We start from the raw sequence: 25,731 nt of genomic DNA, 5'->3' as shown, positions 1-25,731 counted from the left end.
GGTAACTGAAGAGAGATCCATTTCTGAATTAGGAGGTCTGCACATCATTACTCCCTCCACTCGAATTTTAAGTGGGCATTTAAGGCCTCAGTCTGTAGCAAACATAAGAAACACGAAGTAATTACATGCATTTTTTTTTTTTTTTTTTTTTTTGCGGTACGCGGGTCTCTCACTGTTGTGGCCTCTCCCGTTGCGGAGCACAGGCTCTAGACGCGCCGGCTCAGTGGCCATGGCTAACGGGCCCAGCCGCTCCGCAGCACGCGGGATCCTCCCGGACCGGGGCACAAACCCGTGGCCCCTGCATCGGCAGGCAGACTCTCAACCACTGCGCCACCAGGGAAGCCCCTACATGCATTTTAATGACTGGAGAATTGAACAAATCTTGTTCTTTGCAGTAATGTATTCAGCCAGTAGAGGTCAGGCTCAGAAAACTTCCTTTAAGATATATTTTCTTTGAATGTTAATGTTTTTATGAACATCTTCTTTAGCTTGTCAGATGTTATGAGAAAATCTGTGGAGCAGATACTCTTTCTATTAACTCCTTTTGAGGCTTTTGTTATCTGTATCTGGCAGTGAGGTCTTACTTGCTTTCCAGGGCCTTTAACCTTAATTCTATTGGACCTCTTTCTCATAAGTTATCTGCTTTTTTCTCATGGGGCAATAATAACTTAAATATTTTGAATATTTCACAGTTTTGTAGAGTCTAAGTATATTATTTACTTCTTATGACAGATCCTTAAGGTAGTTTTATTTCCATATTACAAATGAAAAAGCTGGAATAGGAAAATTAAGTGCCTTTGTCGTATGAAGTGGCAGTCCCACTATTTGAGTGCATATATTCTAACTCTAAATCCAGCCCTCTTCCCCCTAAATTTTACAGCTCCAGAGTGTTGTGTTAATTCTGTGTATAGCTTTTTATCAGTAAAGTTGAGAGACTTCATTGTATCCAAGGGAGGTTGACTATTGTGAAAGACCTAGAAGCCACTCAGAACAGTTGAAGGGACTACAGTATCCAATTTGGTAGCCATTGCCTGGTTCATAGGCTATTTTGTGATATATTAATCCTCGTCTACCTAGTTCACTAAAATCTTTATACATGACTGATTCATTTTTCTTTGCAAATTTCAGGTTCGAAAAGTAGTCCTAGACACTATGAAGAATATTCATCCAATTTATAACATTAAAGTGAGTGTTCACTGTATACTACTACAAAGTTGTTTTTAGCTACAGAAACCTTTCTTGAAAGTAAATCTTTTATGAAAGCCTAATATACAAAACAGATAAAGCAGAGCTATTTGGGGTAAATTGGGGTAGAGTTCAGCCCACTCAACTCTATCCCAGTCCTATAGTTCCTTCTTTGGAAGTTTAGGCCTCTTTGGAGTACAGTTTGAAAGCTATTGAAGGGGACAGTGTAATGTAGTGATTCACTTCCAATACAAATAAAATAAGCTTCATAGGATTTGTAGTAGATGGTACCAATCCAGTTTTCTTAGGGTTTGAGCCCACATATTATATTTAAAGATGTGATCTTTTACAATTCTGCCTTTTTCTTTTTTTAATTAATTAATTTATTTAAAAAGATTTTTGTTTGGCTGTGTTGGGTCTTCGTTGCAGCACACAGGATCTTTCATTGTAGCACACAGGATCATTTGTTGCAGCGCACGGGCTTCTCTGTGGTTGTGGTGTGCGGGTTTTCTATCTAGTGGCTGCCAGCTCCAGGGCGCATGGGCTCTCTAGTTGAGGCACCCGGTGGCATATGGGATGCCCAGTGGCATATGGGATCTTCCCTGACCAGGGATCAAACCCGTGTCCCCTGCATTGGAAGGTGGATTCTTTACCACTGGCCCACTGGGGAAGTCCTGAATTCTGTCTTTTTCTATAAGTAAAGTCTGGAGTATTTGAGATTGCATTAAAACCTATTTTGGAATTTAACAGTCAAATTATAGGCTCTTCGAGAGAGATCTGTTATATCCGTGTATGCATAAAGTTCTTGATTATTCTTGGAAATGTAACCACGGTATAATGAGTTGTTTTATGATGGATATTTGTTAAACAATCCTTGAATTTAATGAAGTTAAGTTGAAAAGTCACTCTTAGATTGGGGTGAAAAAACGATTTTGAGTTACATTGGGACATCTTGCATCTGATGCCTCGTTTGCATCCTCTGATGTTTCAGTGTCTATAAAATTCAGATGGAGTAGGGGAAGTGTGAAAACATTTCGTTTTGTTGATCATGAGAAACTTTTTTTCTTTCCGTCATATTTCAGGGTGCTAGCTTCCTGCTTGTAGGAAACATCACTAATTAAGAACTCTCCCTGCTAATTGTTAGGTTGAATTTTAAAGGTTTTAATGAAATAATGGTTGAAAAACTGAGTTAGTCTTATTTTCATCTCAGTTTATTTTAATAATTCTGTCTAAATTTCTAATGGTTTTCTGATGCTTGGTTAATTATGCATGTTTGAGATTATATATTTTTTGTTTCCAGAATTGGTTTAATCCTACTGAAGAGACTAAGAATTGTTCCTTTTAATTTTATTATTTATAGGAACAATGTTGATAATGTCTTAGGTTGCAAAACATATGACTGCTAAAATTAAAAATGTTTGGGACTTCCCTGGCAGTCCAGTGGTTAAGACTTTGCCTTCCAATGCAGGGGGTGCAGGTTCGATCCCTGGTTGGGGAGCTAAGATCTCACATGCCTCGCGGCCAAAAACCCAAAAAGCATAAAACAGAAGCAATATTGTAACAAATTCAATAAAGACTTTAAAAATGGTCCACATCAAAAAAAAAATTTTTTTTAAATTAAAAGTTTACTTTGTTCATATATTGCCATGGTTGAAGACCTTAATGATTAAACGAGAGTTGGCGAAAGATTCTGAGTTAAGATCACAGAGTTGGGAAAGATTTTTGCCACAGTTCAAGCACAAAAATGTGAATAAACGCAAGGAACCAAAGAAGAAAACTGTTAAGAAGGAGTATACACCATTCCCACCACCACAGCCAGAAAGTCAGGTCAGTATTAAATGTTGAATTTCTTTACATGAGGGGGAAACCATTTTAATCTATTTTTGTCGGAAACTTTGAGGGTGGAATTTCTGTGTATGTACGTTTGGGTGTGTAGAGATTTAAGAAACTGAAGGTAAGTGTGAATAGGCTTATTTTGAACTAATTATATGGGGGTGGTGAGTGGAAGCTTCATACTGTGAGTGTAAACTCCGTCAAGGTAGGTGGTGTCAGTTGTGTATCTGTAGCCACTATAAATGTTCCATGGTTAAAAAAAATTCAACGATTTAGTCCACAATGCTTTCTGCTCTGCTTTAGCATCATTCATGTGACCATGTACTATAGGACTGCTCTGGATTTGAAATCTTAAGTCTAATATCTATCCTTTTTTTAAGACATGAATGCCCCTAATTTTGTCAACTGTCCTCTGGCATCATTCCCTTTCTAAAATTTCCTTTTCTCTCTTGCCCATCACTGTTTTCTTTCATACTCCCTTTTCTTCTATCAATCACACCTGCCCAACAAAACTAAAACTTAGATCAGTCCTAAAACTTGACTTGTTTCCCATAACGTGGCTACTGAACATAGCTGAAGAAAGTCATATCTTTGGATTATATCCCTTAAAAATTCACGTTTCCAATCTCAGATAGGTCTTCAGTATTCTCTGGCATCTCTGTGTCCTCTTAATTCTTTAGCCACCCTCCTACTCCAGTAAAATAAAATGCAATGTCATCTACTAGAAGTATTTGAGACTACGAGGCAAGAACTCTTTCAACTTCCTCTTATCTCAATTTTTTTTTTCCATCTGCATCAATCCTTTCTTTTTCTGTTCTTTGAATTCTGTCGTCACCTGTCTTCTGAGGTGTCTTGCTTCATTATTCCCTTCCTTGGCTGTATGTTAAAGTCTTCCCTTTTACGAGTTCTTTGTGCTTAGCATGTAAACCCATCTCTTTCTGTGTACTATATCTTGTTTTCCCCATAGCCCTGTGTTTGTAGTTTTCCAGGAAGGTTTGATGAAAGGTCAAAGGTAAAAAAGGAATGATGATCATAGTAAAAATGGAAGTGTTGGATCTTGAGGTCTATTTTGGAAAACAAAGTGAAGCCAGAAGGAAAGTGTTAGTTGGGGGAAAGCGAGTATTCCAGTTACTAAACCATGCTTCTGTAACACCTGATATATTTTGTATAGCCCTGTACTGTAAGTAGTTGTCGTTTTATCTTTTTTTTTTTAATGACTGTAAGCTTCTTGAATCAGCGATGTCTCATTTGACTTATTCTGTCACTTACTTGCTATGTAATTATGGGCATAATTTAACCCCATCCATGCCTCAGTTTCTTTGTACAGAAAATAGGGATAATGATCATTCCTGTCTCAAAGAATTGTGAATGAGGATTAAGTGAGTTACGAAGTGTAGAGAGCTTAGTATTAGAGTTTAGTAGAACATTGCCTTAGGTAGACCAATTAATTATATGTTGACTACTTAATGAATTTGCTACTGCAAATTAGTACTTAGTCTCCACATCCTGACAGTTCTTGCTTTTCATTTTGTATGCTGCAGCCTTTTTTTTAAAAACAGCCTTTTTACCTCTTCTCCTTTCTTCTGTACCTTTCATAAAGTGCTACTTTGCTCTCTTCACTCTTCTCAGGAACCTTCAGTCATTTCTAAATCATATCCCACTTCCCTTACCTGTCATTCATGTTTCTTCATGCTTCCCCAAAACTGGTTTCCTCTCACACTTTTCTGAATCATTGACCTTCCACCCCACCTCAAGCAGTCTGTTGTGTATTCCATGAACACATCACCTACTTTCCTACCTACATGCTTTTGTGCATATATATTCCCCTCAGCTTAGAGGACATTTCCTTCTTTTTATGTTGCTACCTTTATAGAGTAATCAGTTTTGACCCCACTGTCTTTACCTCAAGGTCACTGTTAATTTCTTAGGAATTGACTTCTCATCTACATTATTTATGATGTATTGTAAATACTGATTTCAACAGATTGATAAAGAATTGGCTACTGGTGAATACTTTCTGAAGGCAAGTCAAAAGAGGAGACAGAAAATGGAAGCAATAAAGGTAAGACCATGTCTAGCTTACAACACTAGTTGCAAAGTTTATAGATACTTGAATTCTTATTTAACTACAAAAGCGTTTTTTAATGTAGTTTTTTTTCTTAATGATGTAGGCTAAACAAGCAGAAGCTCTTAGTAGGAGACAAGAGGAAAGAAACAAAGCGTTTATTCCACCTAAAGAAAAACCAGTTGTGAAACCTAAGGAAGGTAATGCTTGTTTTCCAACTCTTGGTATGCTGTAAGTCTGTTAGAGGAAAAGTAAACCCATAGTGGATTTGTCTGAAGCTCTTTGAGTGTTAAGAAATAACCATGCGTTTCATCAATTCTCTTAGCATTTCATTAATCACAAATCCTAGGGAAAAGCGGTGGTGACTGAGATAATTTATAATTTAGTAGCAGCTAATGCTTATTTAAGAGTATCCCAGATTGACAGTCCCTTCCTGACCTCTGTGCTGAGGAAGGACTCTGTTGTGAAAGATATAAACCAGAGCAGTGAATCTTCTGTAAAAATAAAACAGTAAGATCCCTGAGCTCTGCTATCATGCCCTTTAAAAAGAGCTTATCAAAAGTTGTACTTTCTTTACTTGTGTGATCTGTGGCTTCAAATTTGATTCCTGTATGGTTAACGTGGATTTCTCATCACTTGGGCTAAAAGACACCAACAAAATAGCAGGACGATCTTTCTTACTCAGGGACTTTTAAAGACACTCAGAGAAAACACGCTGATGCCTTTTCTTCTCATTCCTAGCCTCATTTTGATCCGTCTTCTCCTCTTTCGCATTTTCTTTTCCACTAGTAACACGTGTACTCCTCTGTAAGGTAACTCTCCAAAGTAGTCAGTGGCACAGTGAGGGGAGGGAGGTCACCCAGCAGCATTGCACATGACCTGTTGGTCAAAGCCAGATGTAACAGTACTAGTTTGTTAATTTATATCAGTGTTAACAGCTTTAATATTCTACTATTCAGATCCTTGGTTATATAAAAATATCATAAGCATTATACTTTCTAGTTTGTACAATCTGTCAGTTATGTACTCTGAAGGTATTCAATAGCTAGTTTAATCTCAGTTTATTACTGATTAAAGTGTAGCTGTTCCACTCTAGTGGAGGCTTTAAGTCTGCTCTCAAGTTGCTGGGTTGTTTGATGACATTTTATCTCGTGGTTCTTTATGTCCTGAGTGCTGTTCTTTAAATAATAAGAAAAGGTTGTGTTTTTTTCCACTGCTTTTCTGTTTTGTTCACACTTTTTGTGTTAAATACATGGGGTTGGGTTCTGTTAGGAGGACCTCCAGATACTCTCAGATTATGGTCTTTATTATCAAAATCTTGTTAAATGAAATACTACTAGTCATTAATTGAAAATTCGGAAAACTAAGTTTTTTAAGGAATACTCTAAAGTTCCAATGTGGAATAAAACAATTTAAGGGAAAAAATGTAATTTTAATAGTTGAATCCAGTAATTGGTTCAAATAGTTAAAGTATAATGCCATTTTCATGTATATTTTCACTAATGTATTTTTAAAGTACTTTGTTTTCTCCTAGTTAGAAGAAATTTCTAACTTTCCTTTAAGCAGGTGTTTTATATCTTATAACATGATCTTTCAATTGTAACAGTACTCTGAAATTATCGTCTTATATATGTATTCTTTGTTTTATTTGGTATAATCTAAAGAATTACATGTATTGTTTTTATTTAGCTTCTACTGAAACTAAAATTGATGTGGCAGCCATCAAGGAAAAGGTTAAGAAAGCGAAGAGTAAGAAACTGGGAGCCCTTACAGCTGAAGAAGTTAAGCTTAAAATGGAAGCAGATGAAAAGAAAAAGAAGAAAAAAAAGTAACATACATAAAACAAACAAAAATCCCTGAGCTAGAATTTATTAAGCTATCTCCTTTTGTAAAGGATTTTGAGATACTAGGGCATTAGTTGCCTTATCCCTGAGAAGTAATACCCTGATCACTTTTTTCTGAGTTTGTTTTGTTCTTTACATAAACAGCAATTCTTTATAAATTATTGTATTCTCCATGTTTTTTGAAAATTTTTATACTAGAAGGTGGTATATCTGTGTTTATATGCATTGCACCTAATCTATTCCAGGCACGTTTTATCTAGGCATGGTTTTAGGGGTAATTCTTAAGGTTGTTTATGTAAAGATTTTTGCAGTGTAGCTACTGTAATTATCCATCAAATCCAATGTCTGAGGCCATCGGTTAGTCTTTAAATATAATCATGTCCCAGCATTTGGTTTTGAGGAAAATAGATTTTTCAGTGCTCTAATGGCAACAAGTAAACATTTAGGTTTATCCCTTTTTGTAATCTTATTTTACATTTTGTTCCAAGAGTAATCCATAATCCAAAAGTGCAAGGCCTTTTAAATTAATTCCCTTAATTACTATTCCAATATGAGTCTGAGGAAGTAGTAAACCAGAAAGACATCAAATTTGCAAGAGAACAGGGAAAACCAGATATTTGGAATTGAAGCAGCAGGCAACAGTTTACATAGAAACGCTTTTTACTGATGAGGGCCAGGACTCGCCTAAATCTAGCTCACTGATTTTACATATTTAGAAGCTAAGGCACACGGGGGGTAGGTTACTCACTGAAAGTCACAGCTGTGGCAGCATGAAAACAATGCTTCTTCATAAAAAGTGGAAAGTAAAGATGAGTTTACCTTCTAATGTTAGGAAATTGAACCATTTCTTCTTTTGAGTAAGGGTTTGCTGCAAATTAGAAATAACACCCAATTTTATTTTTTAAAGCCATGTACGAATGAGGCTTTTTCCCCCCCTGGATTGTATTAGTTCAGAAGAACTAAATGAGGGTATTTGTGCTTGACCAAACTGATAATTATAACACTCAGTATTAGGATTGGTGGAGTAACAATGAGGAAAAGAGATGTGTATCTGTTACGTGGAAATATTGGCCAGTCTGGAAACACAACAGAGTAGTAACCTGTGAAACAAACATAAAATATACTCTTAAATGTTATTCCTCATAATGCAGTAACATAGCTCAGATAGATCTTATACAATTTAAGGTTTATATACATACGTGTCACTTTGTCTCGTTGTGGGTTAGCTATAAAATAAGAAAGAAAAGAATTAAAAGAATAGATACTGGTGAGGCTTTTGTTTTCTTTTAAAAAGCCAGGTCTCTTAATTATAACCATTGACTGTTTCAACTTGTTTATATAACCTTTATATATAAACTTTTTATATACCACTACTATAAATGGGAAATCATTTTACATAATGTAACTGGCAGATAAAATAAATGCAATTAAAATAAAACAATTAAAAATAAGTATTAGTAATAATCAGTGTGAGCAATTTATTAAAATATTTTCCTGAAAGTAAGTTTCTCCTGAGAAGAATGATACTATCTATGGTCAGTAATGAAGAGACAGTGGCCTCTCTCATACATTCCAGTCTGTCATTAGTATATCAGTAGGGCATTTGGATATCAAAGTCATATTTACTCCTCTCCTTCCACTGAGCTTTATTAAGATTTTGACATTCAGAGCACTGGGAAGAGAATTCCACATCTGCCATAGCCTCCTTATACTTTTTAAATGGTCAGACACCTCTTTTACACCGGTTCTATGCCAGCTGCTGTTGCACTCCTATGGTGGAATCCATCAAGGAGCTGACCCTCTGGTACTCGTGAGCATCCCTGGTCATCATACCTGTGACTGACTGGGCTTTGCTGCGGTGAATTGCGACGAAGCTTCCGCTTCTTTAAGTTTTCCTGGCAGTTATATCCATGAAATCAAGGTATGATATGCTTGCTAGTTATATTTTTTCTTACATATATATATTTTTAAAATGTTAAACATTCAACTTTTGAACATTGAAACAAATGTCATCCATGCACTAGCTAAAAATCAGCTTGTGTACCATTGGTGTGCCCAGCACATTTTGCAAAACCATCCTGATTTGGCCTCCATTGGTATTTATTGAACCTACCAGTATCCAGAAGACCACAAAAGGATTTTTTTCCTCCAGTGTTTGCCACAATTTGTGAGAGACAAAATCTGATAAATAAAAGCTTTTATCCTCTAACCCTTACCCTCCTGCAAATTAGCGTGCGTTTTCCTTTGTCTCTCTTAAGAGCCCAGGGGCTTTTCATTATTGGACTACAGCCTTAATTTTCTGAATTTTATCCCACAAGGTTAGAGACCATGTCAGGCTACATCTCTAAGATTAAAAGCTAAAACTCCAGCAGTTTTCTTCTTGTTATCATTGTGCTGGTGGTGGTGTTACTGTCTAGATTTTTATAGAGAATGATTTTTTTAAGGAAATATGCAAATTAGCAATTATTTGCTTTCTAGACTAGGCACTTTGGTTACAAAGTTGAATTAGATAGGCATAATTCCTGCCTGTTTGGAATTCAGAGTCTAGTGGGAAAGACAGCTAACCAGTGGCAACAGTTAAATTACTTTTTACATAATTTAAAATTATTGTCTCAGTTTTCATCACAGATTCTAAAGAAGCATGAGTGAGTCTTGTTCATGAGCATAAAAACATATCATCTAAAACTTGGGCACAAAGAAGACACCAAAATACCAAGAGTAAACTCAAGATCTGAGATTACAGGAAGGATGAATTTAGGGATAATAGATAATATTTACTGAGTGATACTGTATGCCAGGCACTTGGTCTAGATATAATTTTTTTTCATTCGTTTCACGAAACCTGTGAAGAGGTGCCACCGTCTACATTTCATTAATGAGGAAACAGGTCCAGACACTTGCCCAGCGTCACAATGGTGGAACTGGAAATTGAACTCTAAAATCTGTGGTTTTAACTCTTATGTCATACTGCCTAACTTGGAAAAAAAAAAAGACATGCTTTCGTAGTGTTGGAGTAACATGAAAAATTCAGTTAACATTGGTGCTCTGAGAAGGGATTTGTTGCACTATGGCTACATGTTAGTGAGTTCTCTAAACAAAATTATGAGGGAAAGAATGGTTGAACTGGAGAGAAATGACTGGCTCAGAAAGCTGGTAGAAAAAGCGTCTCTGTAGCTGGAGTAAAAATGAGAACTCACTGTTTACAAATCAGGAGGAAGGGAAAAGCAGTTGAAAAGAATTTTATAATTTTAAACCCGGAAATGACCTTAGGAAATGTGTAAGCAATGCAACACTTTGGCCAAACAAAAATTTATGCAGTTAAACTCAGTCTACTCTACCCTCCTTCTGCTCCTAGCACCCCGCCCCAGCCCTGCAGCCCTGAGGGGTTCAGTTAGTTACAGATCTGGACACAAAAGTCCTAGAGGATTTGCACAACTGCAGTAGCTTGATTGAGGTTTTCCTTCACACCATGGCAAAAAGTAAAGAAAAAACATACTGAGATGGAAAGGAATGTGTCTGGGACGGGAACCATAAATAGACTCTTGGCCAATTGTGTATTAATATTTCAAAGTTATGTAAAACATCCTTGGAAATGTAGCTTCATTGGCCTACACTGTTCCTCATTAAATGCTGTCTAACTAGTAAAAAGTGCCACGTTGCAGCTTTACTTATCTGATTCTAAAGATGAAAATGCAAGTCTTGAGTGCTTGGACAGGTAATATCACACAATTCAGAATTCTTTTGGTTAACTTTGTTATACAAATTTTTGATCTTGCTGAAATTAGCAAATCTTGGGTCTACAGTTTCCCAGCATCAGAGTCGTTTGTTGTTTGTCTGATTAGCGCTAACTAAAGAATATTATTTGCTTCTTTAAATTTCTCTTGAACCATATATTCATTCCCAGGTTTGATTGCAACCCTGATGCCACTTTCCCTGAAAATAGCTGTTAGGATAAAGCAAATGTTTGCATTCTTAGCTCTGTAGAAAGTTACAAGAGTTTTGAACACATTGTATCATTGGTAGATTGCTCCTTTTACTCACCACAGAGATTGTCCAGACAGTTGTCGTTACTGGGGCAGGCACTGCATGTGGATCCTTTTTTATATGGCCAGGTTGGGTAATTGCCTCTGTGAAGTAGAGGAAAACTGTCCATTAGGAGAGTTTTTGGTTTCTTTTTTTTTTTTCCAATTGCAATTTATTATGGTCCTTGGCTAAATCCTAGGATGAAAGTGTGCAGATTCAGAGGGTTGGTAAGAGAAGAGGAGAGGGCGAAGCAGAAATGGAAACCTGCTAATATTTGCAGAGTTCATTCTAGGTGCCTGTGTTTAGGAACCTATGTCTTAATCATCTCAGTTAATTCTTAAGACAACTCGGGGAAGAAGTTATTTTTATTTCTATTTTACAGATAAGGAAACTAAACCTCTAAAAAATAAAGTAACTTGCCAAAAATCACAAGGTACAGATGTCAGAGTCAGAACGAAACCTAGATTTGTCTGATTTCAGAGCAGTACTCGCTCTACTTACTGTCTGGCCTATGTGATCACTGCCATCCAAAAAACTGTCTGTCTTAGAAAAGCCATCATGACCCACATTTTTGTTCTCCTCAGTCTAGCAAACCTCCATAGTTTTTATTGGATGGGAGCCATTTGGCTGGGGAAAGGGCTTTCCAAAAGAATATAACAAGAGGGCTTCCCTGGTGGCGCAGTGGTTGAGAGTCTGCCTGCCGATGCAGGGGACACGGGTTCGTGCCCCAGTCCGGGAAGATCCCACATGCTGCGGAACGGCTGGGCCTGTGAGCCATGGCCGCTGAGCCTGCGCGTCCGGAGCCTGTGCTCCGCAACGGGAGAGGCCACAACAGTGAGAAGCCCGCGTACCGCAAAAAAAAAAAAAAAAAAAAATATATATATATATAAAAAACAAGAAATATGGGGTCGTTTCTAAAATGCAATTTGTTTTCACATAAAAGATGTGATATGAATAATAGATAATAATTACTGAATACTCTTCGTGTCCTAGGCAGTGTTCTAAGTATCCTCGAATGAATCAATCTTCACAATAACCCTATGAGGAAGATACTATAATTTTTTTAATCCCCACAGCTAGAGGCTGAGGCACAGAATGTAAGTAATTGACCAAGATCACAGATTAGAAAATGAAATAATAACCAAACATTTTATATCCCCATGAATATCTCTGGAGTAGTAATGATGAAAGGCTGTACATTTATTTCAGTGAACCTGCCATTGCTCTAATCTTTTTTGGAACTCTACTTTTGGAAAGGAGTTCTTAACTTTTTCATGTCATGTACCCTGTGGCAGCCTGGTGGAGCGCATGGGCCCTTTCTCAAAATAGTTTAAAAATACCGAAAATAAAGTTCATAGGATTATAAAGGAAACAAATTAAGTTGAAATAGTTATTAACATGTTAAAAATATTTGTGATTATACTAATATGTACTTCTCAAGTATTAGGTAAGAGCTAGCAGGGAGTCTAATAATTACAGTAATTTCAAGGTAGTGATAAAAACTATTTTGAGAGAGATGTAGCAACCACAAAGTGATATGAACATATCTGTGATAAAGATACAGGTAGTGCAGTACAGTCACAGCTATTGCTGATAATGATTGGAGTGTTATCTTCATAAACGTTACTTTCAATAGAAGTTACTGAAAAAGATGTAACTTTTTTCTAATCCAAGTTCATGGACACCTCTCCCTTAATACTATGCGTTAATTTTCAGAGTTGAGACATTACTTTTTATTAAAACCTCATTTCCAACTAAAAAGATATGTTCAAATCTCGTTTGGCTCCAAATTAATTTAGGTTGTCTCAAATTTACCCTTCTGCTTATGTTACCCTGTGGAAAATAGTCAAAGGAATATAGTAGAGATTCTGATAATTATAAAAGATATCCAAAATGGACATTAATCATTGGAGTATCTTTCATTGTTAAAAAGCACAGTACTCATTGAGTCGTTAAATTCTAGAATGTTTTTGATGCAGTCATTTATGCTGCTTCATACTTTAATTGTGCATTCCATACTTTAAAGAAGAGGGGAAAATTGCTACTTCAAAAACAAGCTAAAAACAAGGCAGTTGTGACTTCTAGGGAAATAGAATTCATCTTGGGAGAAACATGCTACTGGAAAGTCCTGACTTTTGTCTAGATGGGAATGATTAGGACAAAGATATCTACAGTCTCCCAAGGTAATAGAAATAAAGCAAAAATAAATGAGACCTAATCAAACTTACAAGCTTTTGCGCAGCAAAGGAGATCATAGACAAACGAAAAAACAAACTATGGACTGGGAGAAAATATTTGCAAATGATGCAACCGACGAAGGGAAGTTCATACAACTCAATAACGGCAACAACAACAACAAAAACAAAAAATGGGCAGAAGATCTAAATTGACATTTCTCCAAAGAACACATGGAGATGGCCAATAGGCACATGAAAAGATGCTCAAGATCACTAATGATTAGAGAAATGCAAACCAGAACTGCAATGAGGTACCACCTCACACCGGTCAGAATGGCCATCATTAAAAAGTCTGCAAGTAATAAATGCTGGACAGGGTGTGGAGGAAGGGGAACCCTCCAACAGTGAGGGTTTACATTCCCTCACTGGGAATGTAAATTGGTGCAGCCACTATGGAAAACAGTATGGAGGGTACTCAAAAAACTAAAAATAGAGTTGCTATATTATCCAGCAATCCCACTCCTGGGCATATATCTGGACAGAACTATAATTCGAAAAGATACATGCACCCCAATGTTCATTGCAGCACTATATACAATAGCCAGGACATGGAAACAACCTAAATGTCCATCTATGATGAATGGATAAAGAAGATGGAAGATGTGGTGTGTATTTATATATATGGAATACTTCTCAGCCATAAAAGAAGAATGAAATAATGCCATTTGCAGCAACATGGAGGGACCTAGAGATTATCAAAGTAAGTCAAGTAAGTCAGAAAGAGAAAGACAAATACCATATACTATCACTTGTATTTGGAATCTAAAATATGACACAGACTTACCTACAAAACAGAAACAGACTCAAAGAGAACAGACTTGTGGTTGCCAAGAGCCGGTGGGGATGTCAGGGAGGGATGGAGTGGGAGTTTGGGATTAGCAGATGCAAACTATTACATACGTGTATAGCTGAATCACTTTGCTGTACACCAGAAACTAATACAACACTGTAAATCAACTATACCTCAATAAAATAAAAACTCAGAAAGACAAAGGGACCTAAAGTATTCTGCCCAATAAAGAAGTAGGAAGTTTTAGTTTCCTTGGTTGCCTGTCAGGGCCTCAGTTGTCTTATCTGCAAAACAGGGGTAATAGTAGAACTTACATTTTATGAAGATTAAATAAGTTTAATATATGCGAAGCACTTAGAACTGTGCTTAGTACATAGTAAGCTTTATACAAACGTTATGGCATTGTTTTTAATTATTGTAATCTGTTTAAAACTTCAGTGCCATGGAAAATGCTCATATGTAATTTTAAGTAAAAATAGAAAACGTGTATTTCCATCATCTCAGTTTTCTAAGTATGTGTACGATGCATAAGCACACATATATAAGTTTAAAGGAAGTGGGAGGAGAATGTCATGCGTCTTCCCATTTTCCAAAGGGAGAAAAATGATGTCTGTTTCAAAAACAAAACTGTCAAAAGTAAATGAAATAAGTTATATAAATTGAGAAATTCAATTCAGAATGGGTTTTTGTTCTGCTTTGAAAAGTTTTTAATAAGTTAATAAATATTAAGTGGAATATTAATCTTCCCATCTTGTGGTGTTATTACAATATCCAATTAATCTATGTCCCTGAAAACATTTTAATTTTCCTACTCTTAAAAATGTGTTCGTGTGTGTGTGTTTATGTAGTGTTTATAAAGGTGTACACACAGACACACACAAACACAAACGCACATACAAAGAAAAAGGTATCAGTGTAAATGGAGTAAATCTCTGGGCAGAGGAATTAAGGGTAACGTTAATTTTCTCTTTTAAACTTTTTTTATTACCCAGATTTATTTTCTATAATGAAGATAAATACTTTTAAAATAGTTTTTTTTTTCTTTTCCCAGAAAGAGGTTAATTTGGGCACTTACGCTGGTCCATAGTTGCATATAAAATGTGCTCCATTGCGAAGACTTTCAAAGCCAGCAACTCGAGAACAAAACTGTACTGCACAGCCAACTTTGTAACTATCTGCCCAAACAATCTGAAAGAAAATACAGATTGTTAAGAAGAGAGAGATACTAAAATGAACACTTGAGTATGATTAGGCCTTCGTAAACACAGGCATGTTAACTCTACTTAGGCAAAGCAGTTACCGCCAGGGAAGTTTTAGGTAGTCAGAATTTGGTTGGAAAGTGTGTGTGTGTGTGTGTGTGTGTGTGTGTGTGTGTGTGTGTGTGTGTGAGTGTGAGAGAGAGATAAACAAATAATAACTAAGCTAATTTTGACAGCTAGTGCAATGAAGAAATAAAACAGGCTAACAGGATAGAGAGTGACTGCTGGGGAGAAAGAGGGCTGCTTTCACTTGGATGTGCAGGGAAGGCATCTCGAGTGTGGAGGCAGCATTTGAGGTAAGGCCTGAATGATGAAGAGGCAGCGCTCAAAACATGCAGGAGACCAACTGATGGAGGAAGAGCATCCGTGCAGAGGGAGCCCTTGGGGCAAAGGCCCTGGCGTGGAGTCTGCTTGCGTGCAAGAGTGGCAGAAAGAAGGCAAGCAGAGGGGCTTCCCTGGTGGCGCAGTGGTTAAGGATCCACCTGCCAATGTAGAGGACCCGGGTTCGAGCCCTGATCCGGGAAGATGCCACATGCCGCGGAGCAACTAAGCCGGTGCACCACAACTACTGAGCCTGCACGCTAGAGCCCGCGAGCCACAACAACGGAGCCTGTGTGCCACAACTACTGAAGCCCGTGCAGCTAGAGCCTGTGAGCCACAACTACTGAGCCCACTTACCACAACTACTGAAGCCCACACGCCTAGAGCCCGTGAGCCACAACTACTGAAGCCCGTGTGCCTAGAGCCCATGCTCCACAACGAGAAGCCACCGCAAGGAGAAGCCCGCGCGCCACAACGAAGAGTAGCCCCCGCTCGCCGCAACTAGAGAAAGCCCACGCAGCAACGAAGACACAACGCAGCCAAAAATAAATAAAGGCAAGCGGAGCTGGGATCCAGGAGTTGGGGAAAATCACAGGCAATGAGGTCAGAGAGGAGCAGCTCATGGGGAATCTTGTAGTGGAGGGAGGGAGAGTCCCTTTTTCAGGTCTTAGGAAGGTCACTTTGGCTGCTAAACTAGATGGACTGAGAAGAACAAGGGTGAAAAGAGGGAGGGAATTCGGGAGACTGCTTCACTGGTACTGGAAAGAGCAGATGGTGACTCTCACTTCGGTGATGGTAGTGGGGTTCCCTAGAATTGACCAGGTTCATGGTTCAGCTTAGGGGTAAAGCTGAAAGAATTTGCTTTTGGTTTGAGGGTGGGGTAAGAGGGAGAGAGAAAAATCAAGTTAATGTTTGGGTCTGAACAACATTTGCTGAGACGGGGAAAATGAGGGAAGGAGGAAGTGGGTGGGAACACAGACAAGGGGTTCTGTTCAGTTCCTGCTACTCTTGAGATGCCTGTCAGACGACCATCTGCCGGTCAGAAGACAGAGCATGGCTCGAGACACAAACCTGGAAGACGTGGGAGTGGATTAGATCTTGTAAGCAAAGATAATAAACAACTAAATGAGAGCATGGGATAAAGAAAAAAAAAAACAGCCAGCAAAACATTGAAAGGGAGTGGCTAGTGGCATAGGAGGGAAAGCAAGAACAGGGCCAGCTTCCAGGAGAGGGATGTGCTGTCCCACTGGACCCCGTGATCAGAAGGGCCCCATACCTGGTTTAATTCAGTGCTGCACGCATTTTAGCACTTTCAGTGGCACTTTTCCCATGATTTTTGAACAAGGGGATCCACGTTTTCATTTTGCATTAGGCCACACAAATTACACAGCTCATCCTAACTGAGACTGTTTGCTGTAATAGAAGGCTGAAGAAAAAAGTAAAGTATTTTAAAAATCTAGTATGTGGGGGCTTCCCTGGTGGTGCACTTGTTGGGAGTCCGCCCACCCGCCGATGCAGGGGACACGGGTTCGTGCCCCAGTCCGGGAGGATCCCACATGCTGCGGAGCGGCTGGGCCCGTAAGCCATGGCCGCTGAGCCTGTGCGTCCGGAGCCTGTGCTCCGCAACGGGAGAGGCCACAACAGTGAGAGGCCCGGGTACCACAAGAAAAAAAAAAAAATCTAGTGTGGATTTAAGCCAGCAATTAAATGCACTCCTTTTTACAGTGATACAAAATAGAATTTTAAATTATTTTTACATATATATATATTTAGCAACTTTGTGACTACTTGTACCAAATACAGGGAGATGAATGAGCTGGAGCCAGTGGGTGCCTTCACAAAATGTAGAGAAAAGCAGTCAAGAAACCATTAGGCTAGGGTTTTGAGCTCTGTGAAGGGGAAGCAGAGGGCGCTCAGGGAGTTCACAGCAGGGATCCTCCTCTGAGTTAGTGAGGCGGAAGCTGAAAGTGAGCTGGTCCGGGAGGCCAGAGAAGGTTCCCAGCAGAGGGCACACCTGTGCGAACCAACCCCGAGGTGGGAAAGACTCACAGAACTGAGACAAGGCTGGTGTGTCTGCTGAAAAAGGTCAAATTTACTCAAAAAAAAGAAAAAAGAAAAAAAAAATCAATTAAGAACAGCTCTCTGGGGAGAGAGTGTAGAGTAGGGGAAGAGGGTTAGGATGGAGGCAGCTCCTCCAAGGCTCGTGGATGGAGTAGGAGGTGGGGGAGGAGCTAGAGAGGGCTGGGCAGTGTCGGGGGGCGGGGGGGGGGGGCGGGACACTTTCCATTCTGTCCTCCTCCTTGTGTGACAACTGGGGAGGAGCTGCGGAGGCAGGTACTGGTCTCCCACAGAGGATCAGTGCTCTCCTTTGGTGAAGGACGGCCCTCCCTGGTTGAGGTGGGGTGTCTCCCTTCCCATCTCACACCCTGGAATCCCCTGCAGGGAACTCCAGGTAACCAAGTAAATCAGGCCTCTATCTCCCCGAGAGCACCTAGTTTTATGGCCATTCATTCTCAGGTTTGATGCTTGTACTTTAATTTCCCAATCATTTTTGTATTTATTTTTATATTTCTTCATTTCTATTCACTGCATCTCAAAGTGACTTCCTCTGGGGTGCTTTGTTTAAAATGCAGATTTCTGGGCCCATCTCAGTCCTACTGCGTGAGAGTCACTGGAATTGTCCTTGAAATCTGTATTTTTTTAAAACTGAGATATAACTGACATACAAAATTATATTAGTTGCAGGTGTACAATACTGAATCAGTGATTCAATATTTGTATATATTGCAAAATGGCCACCACAATAGCTAGTTAACACCTATTACTACATATGGTTACAAGTTTTTTCTTGTGATGAGAACTTTTAAGATATACTCTTAGCAATTTTCAAATACATAATACAGTATTGTTAACTCTAGTCACCATGCTGTACATTACATCCCCAGGACTTATTTATCTTAAAACTGGAAGTTTGTACCTTTTGACCACGTTCACCCATTTCACTCATCCCCCACCTCTGGCAACCACCAATCTGTTTTCTAAGAGTTCGTTTTATTTTTTTAAGATTCCACACATAAATGAGATCATATGGTATTTGACTCCGTCTGTCTGACTTACTTCACTTAGCATAATACCTGTAGATCTATCCATGCTAATGACAGGATTTCCTTAAGGAAAATGTAGTATATTTATATACACACAGGCACACACACATATTGGAACATTATTCAGCGAAAAAGTTTCTCTATTTTAACAAGTTTCTCAGGTGATTCTTATGCATGCTAACGGGCCATGTTGGGAGTACAATCGCCTGAGTCAATCATTTTATATTCTGATCCTCTGGTCTTTGAGCACTTTCCTCCAGTGTTGTATCTCAAGTGTCAAGTACTCTTAATCTTTGGGTTCCTCCCACACACACTTAATGCTTTATGCTATTTCTCTTATTCTACTTTCTTTTACATTTCTGATCTCTCTTTTCCAAGACAGTGCAAATGTTAGTTACCATTCGTCTTGTGTTTTAGTTGGGCTCTCTTTTAAATCAGGTTGTAATTAACATAGAGGCCATCCGTTTTAGGTTATGAATTTTGACAAAAGCATGTAGTTGTGCAGCCGCCACCACATTCAATACCTAGAACATTTCCCCAAAAGCTCCCTTGTGCCCCTTTGTGGTCAGCTCCCACCCCCAGCCCCTGGCAATCACTAATCTATTTTCTGTCCTTGTGGTTTCGCCTTTTCCAGAATGTTACATAAGTGGAATCAGTTTAAATGTAGCTTTTTCAATCTGGCTTCTTTCACTAAGCATAAGCATTTGAGATTCACTCATGTTGTTGAATTCATTACTAGTCACTCTCCTTTTCATTGCCGAGTAATATTTATTGCATGGATTTATCAGTTTATCCATCCATTCAAGTTGGCCTCTTTTTAATAGCTTCATGGGCATTCAGTTTCTGGGTTCAACTCTGTGGGCTCTGGGGTTACAAAGACCAAGTTTATATTTCAGCTCAGCCACCCACTGTGTGACCTTGGCCTCAGCTTCCTCGTCTATTAAATGAGGGTAACACCACCTACTCCACAGGCTTATTTTGACATTCTAAATGGGCTAATAAGAAAGTGATTAGAACAGCTTATGGAACATAGCAAGCTCTCAGCAGATGTTCATGTTTTATTCTCTTATGACTAATTTTCTTCTGCTTTAAAACTTTTGAAACTTTTTTTTAATCAGGTAGATTCCTGTTGCATGTTTTCATTTTTGCATATGGTAAACAAAAAGAATTTTAAAAAATTAAGAGCTACTGAGAATTTTCCTAGTGGCCGGTAGTGTTCAGCATGTTACATGCAACATGTTTAACCTCATAACAAATCTATAAATACATACTGCCCCAATTTTTCCTAGATGAGGGGTGGAACTTAATGCTACTTGACCACAAAGTGCTGTGAGGACAGTCCATGCCCTAAGCAAGATGCTTCCAGAGTGCTCTCCTTTTTAGCAGAATCAGGAAACTATACCTAACAAAAACATTGCATCTGGGGAACCCAACCCAGTGGGGGCAGGCATGTCTCTTCCTTCTAGCTAACAACCCCTATACACCATCTTCCCCTTTCAATTCTCAGTATGAGTCCATCTGACTCATTATCAGTAATATGCAACACGTACAAAATCAGCTAGACAAACTGAAACATCGCACACTTCCGTTCGTTCTGGGAGGGTGTAAAAATAAAAATTTCAACGGGTGGGGATAAAAAGAAATGAGATCAATAGTGCCATCTAGTGGGCATTATTAGCACTATCAAACCTGAGCTGCTGCCCACCCAGCTATTTTTTTTTTAATATTTATTTAGTTATTTGGCTGCACTGGGTCTTAGTTGTGGCACGCGGGATCTTTTAGTCACGGCACGTGGGATCTAGTTCCCTGAGCAGGTTAATTTCCAGCATGAATTTAAAATGGTCCCCTGCATTGGGAGCGTGGAGTCTTAGCCACTGGACCACCAGAGGAGTCCACCGCCCAGCTTTTTAAGTCAAACTATTCCCAAACTTTACAAAGATGAACTGTCGGCAACAAAATATCTAAGCTAAATAATCTTCCATATCAATACACCAGAATTCTTCCACAATTGAAATCTCTAGTGAAGACAGAATTAAAAGCGTTGAGTTAACATGTCAAGAAATATCACACTTTAATGAAGTAATAATGCATCTGGGGACTTCCCTGGTGGTGCAGTGGTTAAGAATACTTCTGCCAATGCAGTGGACATGCACGGAGCAACTAAGCCCGTGCGCCACAGCTAGAGCCTGTGCACCACAGCTAGAGCCTGTGTGCCACAACTACTGAACCCTGTGCACCACAACTACTGAGCCCACGCACCCCGACTACTGAAGCCCGTGCGCTCTAGGGCCCACATGCCACAACTACAGAGCCCGGGTGCTGCAACTACTGAAGCTCACACACCTGGAGGCCATGCTCTGCAACGAGAAGCCACTGAAATGAGAAGCCTGCACACCGCAGTGAAGAGTAGCCCCCACTCGCCGCAACTAAAGAAAGCCCACGCACAGCAAAGAAGACCCAATGCAGCCAAAAAAAAAAAAAAAAATGCATCTGAATCTATTGTCTTTACTCTGTACAACCACTGCTCACTGGCCAAAATCTGAAAATAGCTTGCTTTTTATTAACAATTAACATGAGGGTAAGTGGGAAGTTATAAATACCCACTTGAGGTAATTTCCAGCATGAATTTAAAACGGCAACTGAGTAATCTTGGACCTCCTAGCAAGATTTCTTGCAAGGATAAAAACAAGAAGTCTTCAATCAAGCTGTCAGAGCCTTCTTCCAATTGATGGAAAAACAGCTCATGGAAGAAATCTAAACTTTGTTCAATGACTACTAAGTACTACTACTTTACTAGATAAGCAACATATCTTATATCTGAATCCCAACTCTTCCTCTTACTAGCTAAATGACACTGGGGTAACAACTTCTTGACCCCTCTGGGCCTGTTTATTCATCTATGGATAATAGCATCTCTTAGAGGTGTGTGGTGAGAGTTGAATGAGATCTTACATGTAGAGAACGAAGTACCACATTCATTTAAAAAGTAGTTGCTGGTGCTGTCTCTTCCCAGACCCAGAGGTCCCTGGACATCCTCTCCCTCATTTGAGTTGGGGGGTAGACTGTAGTGGTCTCTTAAAGAGAACAGGTTAGGATCACTCACTTTGGCTCTGCTACCTGTCTGAAAGGAACTGGATTTTAGGAAACGTTTTATGTCCCAAATATTAGCCCTCTTTTTTTTCCCCTAAATGCAAGAGGAAGATTTACAAGTAAGCTCTGTTAATTTGGGAAGGGCCATCTCTGAGATCTCAGGCCTCTATGACATATAATGAAGTTTCCTCCTCTTGTTTTGACTTCCTGGAATGATGGACATGAAGTGTCTTTTAACTTGCAGGGTTTAGGAGACTGTTGTCAATTTAACAGTCTTTGGATCACTGTGTATTTGGTGGGTTAAGCTGCTTGCCATTCTTCTGAAATGCCAAGTTCATTTGTACACATTGTACACCTTCTACACCTTGTTAATTTTGCCTGGAGTTCTTTTTACATTCCTTTTTATTTGACAAACTCTCACTCAGTTTAAGAACCAACTTACATGTCTCCTGCTGTATGAACAAGTCCTGTGTCTCCATACCTCCCTTTGGCCAGGTCAGTTGCTCTGTCCCCATTGCTCCCATGGCACCTTGTCAGTTTCTCCGAGCTGCACTAGCTATACGCTATAACACATCCACTTACACACGTCTCTTCCAAATAAAAGTCACCTCCTAAGGGTCAGGGGCCATTCCCAGCTGTGTCCCTCATTCCCTGCCCCACAAGCCATTTCTCCTCCCTCTCACTTCTCTGCGATCGTACTCCCAAGTAAAATCTTAGCACGTAAGCTATTATCTCAGGCTCTGTTTTTTCAGGAGTCTGGACTAAAACGCATGACCTGTACCTTACAAAGTGCCTAGAATAGGGGAGAAGCTTAAACACTGACTGAGAGTCAGCACCTTCAGACTGACAATTACTCCTGGAGATTAATACCATAGTGCATAATGGCACCAGATACCACTTGTAGGCACTCTGGATTTAGCTTTCTTGCCCTTTAGGATTTGTGGGAATCCAATGAAATTTATTTTCTGGTTTATTTGTTAATATAAACCAAAATTGATGGCTTATTGGGCAAGTCTAGGGGAGACCTTACTTATATTTCCAAGAAAGGGACCAAGCCTACTGATGATTTCATAGCTCCTCCTTGATTACAATAACCTTAAGATGAAAATTTCACTGACATCAACCCTTTCCCTCTCATTATAACAATTTCCTGTAACTGTGCCAAACGTGTTTCATCTATACCACCACCAGTGAGGTCAGTATCTTTATAAGGCTGAACTATATTGAGTTTTTCTACCAACATTTTGCTCTTAAAAACACCTAATATTCCAAGTTAACTGGCTTGTTAGAAATGCTTTTGCTCTCAGACATCATTTCAACAATTTTTTTCTACGTTAAAAACCAGTCAAACATAGGTTCACTACTTTTAGTTATTGGTTTGACAAGGACCGCCAGGAAATAAAATAAATAAAATGTGGCCAGTATAGGGAGGCAGTATATTAAGAAGATTATAGAAGACTTTTCCTAGGGATTTGTTTCCACCATGTTGCAAATGTGAGTTAGAGTTAGGAAGCCAAAAACAGCTTGAATTTAAAAAAAAAAAAGAAAGAAAAAATCTCATCGAGAAGCTCTGAATGTGGCTATTGACACTAATACTGTAGATGTGGGTACAGGGTAGCTACAGGATTATTTGTACAAATTTATATGTTGACCTCTCCACTGGGTCTGGGACTTTTTTTTCGTCTTCATGTGGCACATCATAGATTCTTAGTCCATGTTTGAAAGACTAAGAGGATATGGAAGCATCAACTATTATTACCATAATTTTTTTTTCTTTTGGCCACACTGCGCAGCATGCGGATCTTCCCCGACCAGGGATCGAACCCATGCCCCCCTGCAGTGGAAGCACAGAGTCTTTACTACGGGACCACCAGGGAAGTCCCCTTCAATTCTTATTGATGCTTCTGTCTGAGAGGCTTATTTCTCCCAGTTTTATAGTCCCAGAACAATTGACTCAAATTTCCTAGAGAACTCGTACCTGGAATAAATCCATTTACTCATAAGGTCCTTTGATTGCTCACAAATGGCACAAAATACCACGGGAAAACAGGTGTGATCAAAATTATTCAAAGGCTGTGCAGATTGGTGGGCCTCACATTTTACCTATGTCCATGTAACTACACTCTTCAAGCACTATCTCCTCTGGTATTGGAGTCTGTTCCATTTATTTATTATTTATTTATTTATTTATTTATTTTGCGGTACGCGGGCCTCTCACTGCTGTGGCCTCTCCCGTTGCAGAGCACAGGCTCCGGACGCGCAGGCTCAGTGGCCATGGCTCACGGGCCCAGCCGCTCTGCAGCACGTGGGATCTTCCCGGACCGGGGCACGAACCCGTGTCCCCTGCATCGGCAGGCGGACTCGCAACCACTGCGCCACCAGGAAGCCCTCCATTTATTTATTTTTAAAGTAAGCCTGTAACCCCTACTCTCTCATATTTACAGGGACACTAGCTTACTCTATATTTTTCTTAACACCAGATTCCAGCTTTCTCCTCACCCTTGAAACGACGGCTTCCAGAGAATATAAGGCAGATACTTACCTGAGTATAATGGCCACAGACCTTGTCACATTTCCGAGTCTTGAAGTCATAGTACTGAATTTCGTTGTACCAGTCTGTGACGGCTGAAGACACAGAAAAGAGGTACAGAGACCCAGTCCAGAGGTTTTCTCCCAGTGAAGTGAAATTTGGGTGCAGCTTGTGGGGTAGCTTCAGCTGTATGTTGTGTGCAAACTGACAGTTCCTTGCCCATGCTTTTGCAATTTGGGCTAGTACTGGGTCCCAAGTCTGCAGAAATAAATACGAAACACTAGGAGGGTCAAGAATGGAGCCTGTTACCCAACCCTGTAACCGCAGTGAGCAAAGTGGGAATTTGCATGGGAGGTGAGGCACGATGTCCAGAATGGAGAAGGACCACGAACATGTAGGTCCTCCGTATGTGGAGGATCATATTGTGGTCTTCAAGTTTTGACTAGCGTTAGTGGGAGACATGATAATCTAGTTTCGAGGAATTTAGAATCAAAGTGAGTGACACAGAACAACATTTCACTGAAGGTCTATTATGTTGCAAAATAACATGCTGGTTTCACATATTTTCTGTAATTTCATACCTACGATAGCCCCTATCGTAAGAAGCTCAGAAAGGTTAAAAACCAGGCCAAAGCCACAGACCTAGGATTCAAACCCAAGCCTGACTGAATCAAAATCCTAGCCTTTCCCCCAGATGCCCTGCGGCCTCCCTGAGACAGTCAGTACTCTGCCGGCAACAAAAAAAAGTCAACTTAGAGACAAAAAACGAAACCAAAAAAACCTCACAAAAATTAACAGGCAAAAAAGAGACATAAATTGCACCTGAGGACGTGTGCAAAGGACGTGTCCAAAAAGAGAAGTAAAACATACTTGCTTTATAACAAGAACTGAGTAGGCAGAGAGAAAATGGGTTCGTTTTGATCGCAGGTGGTGAATTTAAAGCACACCTTCATCACCGCGAGAGCACTGGTCAGGATTACCAAGGATTCACCACCAAAATCAATCCACATTAGCTGTTTTTGACTGACTTCTGCCACAAGCCCTCATGTTTTTCTTACCATGTATAGCATATCACTGGCTTTTGGAGTCACTTCTGATCGGAACTTGTTGTGCATTCGAACACAGTCTTTGATGAAATCTTCATTTTCGATATCTGGCAAAGTATTTGCTGGAGAGGAAGAACTGGAGACCACAGAGAGCATCCAGGGTGTCACAGCAAGTGCGACTCGCATGCTCAGACTGTCTGGCATGGAGACCCGGAGGCTGGAATCCAGAGGCACTGCAGGTCCCGAGGGTCGGTGAGCCGGTTTTACAAAGCACAGTCGACTTCAGCTTTGAGAAAACGGAAAGCAGAACATGAGTTCATCACAAGTGTGAAGAAAAGGGTTTCTCCATATATGGTTTGCAGCTCGTTTTGTGCCCTTAACCCTGTCTTTTCGGTGGTTCTCAG

General features: G+C 39.6%; 2 protein-coding genes across 4 annotated transcripts in view; one reads left to right on the top strand and one right to left on the bottom strand.

Moving 5' to 3' along the window:
* The window catches only part of KRR1 (KRR1 small subunit processome component homolog), a 21,100-nt gene extending 12,709 nt beyond the window's left edge, over nt 1-8,391 (top strand). For 2 of the 3 annotated variants that reach the window (XM_067697381.1, XM_067697379.1), the window contains 5 exons: nt 1,129-1,185; nt 2,842-3,012; nt 5,003-5,080; nt 5,190-5,283; nt 6,773-8,391. In XM_067697381.1, coding sequence (XP_067553482.1) covers nt 1,129-1,185; nt 2,842-3,012; nt 5,003-5,080; nt 5,190-5,283; nt 6,773-6,915 — 543 coding nt within the window. In that variant the 3' untranslated portion in view covers nt 6,916-8,391. The remainder of the gene's footprint in view (nt 1-1,128; nt 1,186-2,841; nt 3,013-5,002; nt 5,081-5,189; nt 5,284-6,772) is intronic. The other variant, XM_067697380.1, reaches the window with a different exon arrangement.
* Nucleotides 7,803-25,731, bottom strand: GLIPR1 (GLI pathogenesis related 1). The gene is made up of 6 exons (XM_067697382.1): nt 25,340-25,731; nt 24,294-24,539; nt 15,053-15,165; nt 10,969-11,054; nt 8,127-8,153; nt 7,803-8,027 (listed from the first exon to the last, which is right to left on the bottom strand). Exons 1-6 carry the CDS (start codon nt 25,529-25,531, stop codon nt 7,873-7,875), a joined length of 819 nt encoding a protein of 272 aa, XP_067553483.1. The 5' UTR covers nt 25,532-25,731; the 3' UTR covers nt 7,803-7,872.

The sequence above is a fragment of the Pseudorca crassidens genome, chromosome 11 (genome assembly GCF_039906515.1).
Source record: "Pseudorca crassidens isolate mPseCra1 chromosome 11, mPseCra1.hap1, whole genome shotgun sequence".
Classification (NCBI taxonomy): Eukaryota; Metazoa; Chordata; class Mammalia; order Artiodactyla; family Delphinidae; genus Pseudorca; species Pseudorca crassidens.
Note: the sequence above shows the minus strand (reverse complement) of the source record. Positions and strands in the feature narration are given on the sequence as shown.

What these genes read in the sequence shown, in the direction of transcription:
- GLIPR1 (XM_067697382.1), bottom strand. Translation starts at nt 25,531, where the DNA reads ATGCCAGACAGTCTGAGCATGCGAGTCGCACTTGCTGTGACACCCTGG. An exon ending in TCTGTGGCCATTATACTCAG is followed by an intron (nt 15,166 to 24,293) that starts GTAAGTATCTGC and finishes ATTTTCTTTCAG; the next exon opens with ATTGTTTGGGCAGATAGTTA. An exon ending in ACAACGAGACAAAGTGACAC is followed by an intron (nt 8,028 to 8,126) that starts GTATGTATATAA and finishes TTTGTTTCACAG; the next exon opens with GTTACTACTCTGTTGTGTTT.